Source organism: Alosa alosa, chromosome 22, assembly GCF_017589495.1.
Source record: "Alosa alosa isolate M-15738 ecotype Scorff River chromosome 22, AALO_Geno_1.1, whole genome shotgun sequence".
In the NCBI taxonomy this organism is placed as follows: Eukaryota; Metazoa; Chordata; class Actinopteri; order Clupeiformes; family Clupeidae; genus Alosa; species Alosa alosa.
The window spans coordinates 29542782-29551451 of record NC_063210.1 but is presented as its reverse complement, the minus strand read 5'-3'; the positions used below and the strand labels follow the sequence as shown (position 1 = coordinate 29551451).

Sequence of the window (8670 nt, the reverse complement as noted above, 5' to 3'; positions counted from 1 at the left end):
TGTGTGAGACTCACAGGTCTGCAGTTTGCGGGCCTTGCGTGAGCTCTTTCTGTGTGTGTGTGTGTGTGTGTGTAGGTGTGTGTGTGTGTGTGTGTGTGTGTGTGTGTGAGACTCACAGGTCTGCAGTTTATGGCCTTTATGCGTGAGCTCTTTCTGTGTGTGTGTGTGTGTGTATATAGGTGTGTGTGTGTGTGTGTGTGTGTGTGTGTGTGTGTGTGTGTATAGGTGTGTGTGTGTGTGTGTATAGGTGTGTATATGTGTGTGTGTGTGTGTGTGTGTGTGTGTGTGAGACTCACAAGGTCTACCCGTTTAGGACCTTTAATGAAACTCTTTCTGTATGTGTGTGTGTGTGTGTGTGTGTGTGTGTGTGTGTGTGTGTGTGAGACTCACAGGTCTACCACGTTTAAGCCTTAGCATTATTGAGCTCTTTTCTAATAATATTATAGGTGTGTGTGTGTATAGGTGTGTGTGTGTGTGTGTGTGTGTGTGTGTGTGTGTGTGTGTATAGGAGTGTATAGGTGTGTGTGTGTGTGTGTGTGTGTATAGGTGTGTGTGTATAGGTGTGTGTGTGTGGGTATAGGTGTGTGTGTGTGTGTGTGTGTGTAGAGACTCACAGGTCTGCCGTTCTGGGGGCCTTAACGTGGCTTCTTTCACAATATGTGTGTGTGTGTGTGTGTATAGGTGTGTGTGTGTGTGTATAGGTGTGTGTGTATAGGTGTGTGTGAGTGTGAGTGTGTATAGGTGTGTGTGTGTGTGTGTGTGTGTGTGTGTAGAGACTCTCCCACAGGTCTACCCGTTCGCAGACACTTAAGTAGAAACTCTTTCTGTGTGTGTGTGTGTGTGTGTGTGTAGAGTAATGTGTATATAGGTGTGTGTGTGTGTGTGTGTGTAATATAAATTAATAATATATAAATTAATGTGTGTATGTATGTATAAATTAATAATGTATGTAATAATATATAAAGTGTATGTATGTGTGTATAGGTGTGTGTGTGTGTATAAATTGTGTGTGTGTGTGGCATAGGTGTGTATAGGTGTATGTGCGTATAGGTGTGCGTGAGACCTCACGGTCCGCCATTTGGCGAGGCCCTTATGAAACTTTTCTGTGTATGTGTGCGTATAGGTGCGTGTGTGTGTGTGTGTGTGTGTATAGGTGTGTGTGTGTGTGTGTGTGTGAGACTCATTGCGGTCTACCGTTTATGGCCTTATGCGAGCTTTTTCTGTGTAGTGTTATTGTGTGTGTATAGGTGCGTGTGTGTGAGACTCACGGGTCTGTCGCTTCTTGGCCTTGGCGTGAGCTCTTTGTTAGGCTTCAAGACCAGATGGTCCTCCATCCTCCAGCGGCCCGAAGCCCGCCTTCTGCCAGCTGAGAGCTCTAACCTTCACTAACGGGAGCCTTCTGCATCACACAATATCTTCATCATCAAGAACACCCTGCAACACACCATCATCAACGCATGAGAGCGAACTCACTTCACCTGTGGAACTTTTGCATCAAGCACACATCTTTCATCATCAAGCATCACTCTTGCAACACACACACACACACACACGCATGAGAGCGCACCTTCACTAACGTGGAGCCTTTCTGCATCACACACACATCTTCATCATCAAGAACACCTGCAACACACACACACACACACACACACATGAGAGCGCACCTTCACTAACGTGGAGCCTTTCTGCATCACACACACATCTTCATCATCAAGAACACCTGCAACACACACACACACACACACACACACAAACACACATATACACACACACACACACACACACACACACACACACACACACACACAAACACACACACACACCCATACACACACACACACACACACACACACACGAGAGTGAACCTTTACCAGAGTAGAGCCTTTCTGCATCACACACCCATCCTCATCATCAAGGACTCCTGAAACTCCTGAATAGCAGCGTTAGGGTGACACACACACACATCAACACACACACACCACACACACACACACACCACACACCTGAATAGCTAGCAGCTAAGGGGTGAAGAGTAATAATAGTCAGAGACTGTTAGGGTTAGGGTTGGGTTGGGTTGGGGTTGGGGTTGGGGTTGGGTTAAGGTTGGGTTAGGGTTGGGTTAGGGTTGGGGTTGGGTTAAGGTTGGGTTAGGGTAAGTTTGCCTAGGGGGTGTATAATATGACCACATGGTTCTCAACCAAGAGAGAGAGATACAGGGAGAGGGGGATAAAGAGAGAGAGAGGGATATAAAGAGAGAGAGATACAGGGAGAGGGGGATACAGGGAGAGGGGGATAAAGAGAGAAGAGAAAGAAGAGAGAGAAGAGCTCCAAGACTTCATGAGTTTCAGCTGCACTCTTCATCTCTATAGCAACCTGCACAGCCACTCACAGCATGCCCAGTGGAATGACAAACAGGCCCCCAAGCCCTGCACTCCGAGCACTTGCTCATTCAATTTAATGTGTGTGTGTGTGTGTGTCTCTGCATCAGGCCCTCCCTGCACGCCGAGCAGTTCTGGCTCATTCAATTGAGAAAAAGTTATATTTTCATCCACTGGCTGTAGTGGTTTAATGAGCCAATCATAATTATTTATTTTGTTGAGGTAGGCGGAATCTGTCTTTTACTGGTGATATTTGTTTGCAAACAAGCTAACTTAACGCTAATGTTCCAGTTAAAGAAGAATTCCGGTGATTTCTCACATGGATCTCTGTTTCTCAAGGTCACCAAGTCGGTACAAAAAAATGGTTCTACCTAGCTTGAGTTCTACCTAGCATGAGTTCTACCTAGCATGATTTCTACCTAGCTTGAGTTCTACCTAGCATGATTTCTACTTAGCTTGAGGACTACCTAGCATGAGTTCTACCTAGCTTGAGTTCTACCTAGCATGAGCTTGAGTTCTACCTAGCTTGAGTTCTACCTAGCATGAGTTCTACCTAGCATGAACTTGAGTTCTACCTAGCTTGAGTTCTACCTAGCTTGAGTTCTACCTAGCATGAGTTCTACCTAGCTTGAGCTCTACCTAGCTTGAGTTGCTGCAGCCAACAGCTAGAGCTGGGCAGCTACAGTGCTACACTCTGGGGGCATGAACATGGGGCAGCTACAGTGCTACACTCTGGGGGCATGAACATGGGGGCATGAACATGGGGCAGCTCCAGTGCTACACATGGGGGCATGAACATCAGGGGTCACCAGACTTGAGCAATGTTATCTGAGGGATCCCCAGGCAAAACATTGCCATAACACACACACACACACACACACACACACACACAAACTCTAATACACACACACACACACACAAACTCTAATACACACACACAAACTCTAATACACACACATACACACCCTACCTCTCTCTTTCTCTCCCTCCCTTTCTCCCTCTCTCTCTCCCTCTCTGTGTCAATTCAAATATGCTTTATTATTATCATCACAGGAACAAAAGCATGTGAATAAAACGACACACACACACACACAGCCGTGGCCTACTGGTTAGCGCTTCAGACCCCGACCAGTAGACACGGCTGAAGTGCCCTTGAGCAAGGCACCTAACCCCTTACTGCTCCCCGAGCGCCGCTGTTGTAGCAGGCAGCTCACTGCGCCAGGATTAGTGTGTGCTTCACCTCACTGTGTGTTCAATAAAGTATCAATCTATCTGTGGAATCAATAAAGTATCAATCTATCTGTCCTACTCGCTTGGGAACGCATCTAAGCGCGTGGCAGGTTCCAGCTGGCTTGTCATTGTTGATAATGGATTTCTCCTTTATAAGAAACGTTTAAAAGGAAATCATGAGGACAACAAAAACAACGCTAGAGGAGATTGCGGAGTTATCCGGTTCCCACTAGCCTACCGACCAGTTATAAAATGTGAGAGCCAGAGCACTTTGGCATAGGCTGCACACACTGTGATTTGGACTGTGATAGAATATGTTGAGTGGTCTTTGCATTTGTGTAATGGAATTGGTGAGTCTTGAAGTCTTCAATAATTTGTTTCCCTTAAACTAAGCATTTAAGTGAAGCACATGATATGACAATTGAAATACATTCCACTCAGATAGCTAGGTGGCTACCAGGCTCATAATAATTGCAAACAGAAAATTTCTAGCATTGTGTCATTACATGCTTCTATTTCCAAAGGAATGAAGGTTGTTTATATTAACTTAATATCATGTTTATCATTGTTAATATTGTGCTATACACGTGGCACAAACAATGTTCAGCCATAGGATATATTTAAATGGAGCTGGCAAAATCATATGAATGTGTAGTAGACAATGTTCTTAAAGTGACGATGCACCATTTATACGTTAAACAGCATCAAATCAGTTGGGGGAGGGGAGTTCCCTCATTTGGGGTCGCTCATCTCGTCTATGTTGCTGTGCCACAAACACACACACATCGTTCGTCTCGTCTATGTTGCTGTGCCACAAACACACACACATCGTTCGTCTCGTCTATGTTGCTGTGCCACAAACACACACACATCGTTCGTCTCGTCTATGTTGCTGTGCCACACACACACAAACACACATCGTTAGTCTCGTCTATGTTGCTGTGCCACAAACACACACACACACATCGTTCATCTCGTCTATGTTGCTGTGCCACAAACACACACACATCGTTCATCTCGTCTATGTTGCTGTGCCACAAACACACACACATTGTTCGTCTCGTCTATGTTGCTGTGCCACACACACACAAACACACATCGTTAGTCTCGTCTATGTTGGTGTGCCACACACACAAACACACACACCGTTCGTCTCGTCTATGTTGCTGTGCCACAAACACACACACACACACACACACACACACACACACACACACACATCGCTTGTCTCGTCTATGTTGCTGTGCCACACACACACACACACATCGCTTGTCTCGTCTATGTTGGTGTGCCACACACACAAACACACACACACACATCGTTCGTCTCGTCTATGTTGCTGTGCCACAAACACACACACACACACACACACATCGCTTGTCTCGTCTATGTTGCTCTCCCTGACCAGCAGCATGATGACCACTTGCTTCTTGACGCTGTGAAATGCCAACCCTGATAATGAATGACAGCTGGTCCATTTGACTCAGTCTCTGGTAACTAATGTGACCAAGGGGTTAGAGTGCGTGTGTGTTGGGGTTGGCCACTTCCTCAACCCCAAATGAGGGACACTTCACTTCAAATACGGACCCCCCTCCCTCAAAACAAACTAATATATAGATATATATATATAAATCATATATAATTCTAATGGTAATAATGACAAAGTAATTTTGTTCTTATTTTATACATTAGTATTATCTCAAGATTAGTGAAACACAAACAGCACACAGTGAGGTGAAGCACACACTAATCCCGGCGCAGTGAGCTGCCTGCTTCAATGGCGGCGCTCTGGGAGCAGTGAGGGGTTAGGTGCCTTGCTCAAGGGCACTTCAGCCGCGGCCCACTGGTCGGGGCTCGAACGAGCAACCCTCCGGATACAAGTCCAGAGTGCTAACCAGTGGGCCACGGCTGCCCACTGGTGACAAATCAAAATCGCCCAAAATACGGGATGTCCCGCACAATTCCAGACGGTTGGCAACCTTAGTGTGTGTGTGTGTGTGTGTGTGAGAGAGAGAGTGACCACGGGGTTAGTGTGTGTGTGTGTGTGTTTTTTGAAGTGTTATTTCAGCTGATCTGCTCCTCTGAAACATGTGTGATACATTTAATATGATACTAATCACTCATCTACAACATTTAATATGATACTAAACACTCATCTACAACATTTAATATGATACTAAACACATCTACAACTGGTGCTACCTGCAGCTGTGTGTGTGTGTGTGACTGGCATAAATATGCATGCAGTCAATAGAAGGTGCCTTCTTGCCAATCAGGATCAAGGAAGGTAATATAGGCCTACACTAGCTCTTAGCCAATCAGGATCATGGAAGGTAGTATAGGCCTACACTAGCTCTTAGCATATTGATAAACAAACCTGTGTTCATTACAGTAGCCTATCCTAAGATTTACTGTTTATGACGTGGTACACTCATGTGAAGGCTGTTTATGACGTGGTACACTCATGTGAAAGCTAAAGGGTTCAAATTTTAAAAACTCAGAATCGTCCCATTATCACCTTTTCTATAGGCCTATCAATACCTGAATGTCAGGATGTAGTCTACCCTTCACATTATGTTCAATCACAGGTGAACTCTTGCCTTGATTCTTCTGTCTTCTGTCTATGAGACAGCTGGCCTCAATACCTCCACACGAAAACACACATTATGCACACATGCGCCCACACACACACTTACACAAACATTCGTCTAAAAAAGTCTAACTGATTAAGCAACATTTTCAGATTAGTCCTGTCATTCGAGGCACAGAACGTTTTGAGCGCAAGAAGCACACGGTAGCGCGGTCTCTTACCCAACCGTCGGAGAGGTTCCAACATCCTCGAGGCTCCCGCTTTGACGTCGGTTTGCGGGGTGCTGGATTTCTTGCTTCGACCAAACATGATCCCAGCGCGACCTGCACGACTGCCGTGTCTTCAGCGACCGTTTCTATAACCTGGGCGTCGTTTGTTTAAATTCGTTTGGTGGGTGAGACGAACTGGTTTAACTCAAACTTAGTCCCTCAGATCTTCATGCTGATTAATGCCGAAGTTCGTGGGAAAAGTTTCCTTCATCTGACTTTTATTTCAGTGCAAAAAGACTACTCGTGCCCATGACGCCTAAAGCAACAAGCAAAGTAGTCTCTCTCTCTCTCCACACACACACACATTTCACACCCCACATAAATCAGGCTCTCTGGGTGCCCATGCACACACACGCACGCACACAAGAACGCGCACATAGCCTACACACGAACGCACGTGTGTGCGCAGCTGTTGTGGTCAAAAGTGAAAAACATTGACAAGCAATAAAATTAAATCTTTTTAAGGAAGGAAGTAAACTCCTTAACACCCCCTCATCTCCTGTTTAATTACATTTAGAGAACATTCAGCTAAAACTCATTTATTGAAACTTTCCATCCTTATCTCAAAACAGTTAACACAAACTCAATTTCAACAAAACAGTTAACACAAACTCACCTTTACACCCTTACAAAAGGCTTCTACAGTAATCATGTTCTGTAATACCTACAGTGTTGGGAAAGTTCACTTTCTACGTGAACTAGTTCAAAGTTCAGTTCACAAATTTTAAAATGAACTAGTTCAAGTTCATATTTCACAATTTTGAACTAAGTTCACACTTTCCAAAAATGAACTAGTTCATAGTTCTTTCTTTTTCATATGTTGCTGCGAGCTATTATTTTTCAAAATTATTGCCACAGCCCATAAAATTGCAGTTAATTTGGGTTGAGGATCTGTCTTGACAGTCTTTTCATTTTTTATTGGCTTGCACATAGCTTGAAAGGCTAGCCAGGTGCTTCAGTTCAATGTGCTGTTTCAGGTTTGCTGTGGATGTGACTGAAGTGCGGGCAAAGTTTGCACAGAAATGTACGATTTTTCCCCATCCTCATCGACCTTGTCATAAAACTTGTTTAAATGATCATACGACGCCTCCTTGCTGCTTTGTCGTCTACATCAGCCTTTCTCAAACTTCTTTGACCTGAGGCCCAGTGAAGGCATACTTTGAGGTCATAGGGCCCACCTACATGAACCCACCCCCCTCCTCCCACCCACATCAAATTATCATAATGATTTCACAATTATTATTATTATTTTTATACTTCATTGCTATACATGCACTTCACGCAGCCGTGCTTCATTGCTATACATGCACTTGGGGCAGCCGTGGCCTACTGGTTAGCACTTCGGACCTGTAACCGGAGGGTTGCCGGTTCGAACCCCGACCAGTAGGCACGGCTGAAGTGCCCTTGAGCAAGGCACCTAACCCCTCACTGCTCCCCGAGCGCTGCTGTTGTTGCAGGCAGCTCACTGTGCCGGGATTAGTGTGTGCTTCACCTCACTGTGTGTTCACTCTGTGCTGAGTGTGTTTCACTAATTCACGGATTGGGATAAATGCAGAGACCAAATTTCCCTCACAGGATCAAAAGAGTATATATACTTTATTACTATACTTATATAAATGGAGGTAATGATGTGTGTGTTTGTGTGCAGTATTTGAAATGCCCAGTATAAAAGCTAAATGGAGCTAATGTGTGTGTGTGCGTGTACGTGTGTGTGTGTGTGTGTGTGCAGTGTTTGAAATGGCCAGTATAAAAGCTAACGATGTGTGTGTGTGTGTGTATGTGTGAAGGATTAAGACTCTTTTGTGTCTATTTGTAGTGTGTGAGCCAAGCAAGAACTGGTTGTGCCACCTTTATGAGCTTGAGCAGGCCTTGTTCTGCTACGCACAGATTCTTAGAAATCCTACCCACACACAAATGCGCACACACACACACAAACACACACACATACACACACACAATGCATATTTGACATCAAAGGAGATATCTTGACTAGAGCAGAGAGTGCCAAGTCATAGTGCTGCTTTCCATGGAAACGCTCAGGTCACAGTGTCACCAACCCTGTCACTCTCGGTCACTCCTTGTCCCCCTGATTTGGTCCTCTGCACTGGATGGGAGAATGTCACAGCGTGACCTACCACGTCACTCTCGGTCACTCCTTGTCCCCCTGATTTGGTCCTCTGCACTGGATGGGAGAATGTCACAG

The 8670-nt window shown here is 45.0% G+C and overlaps 1 protein-coding gene across 1 annotated transcript in view; it reads right to left on the bottom strand.

Annotated features, from left to right (window-relative positions):
* LOC125287493 (1-phosphatidylinositol 4,5-bisphosphate phosphodiesterase delta-3-A-like) overlaps positions 1-6867 on the bottom strand; it is a 70059-nt gene extending 63192 nt beyond the window's left edge. The window contains 3 exon segments of the mRNA XM_048233359.1: positions 1269-1366; positions 1554-1623; positions 6420-6867. Coding sequence (XP_048089316.1) covers positions 1269-1366; positions 1554-1623; positions 6420-6507 — 256 coding nt within the window. The 5' untranslated portion in view covers positions 6508-6867.
* Between the last annotated feature and the right edge of the window lie 1803 nt (positions 6868-8670).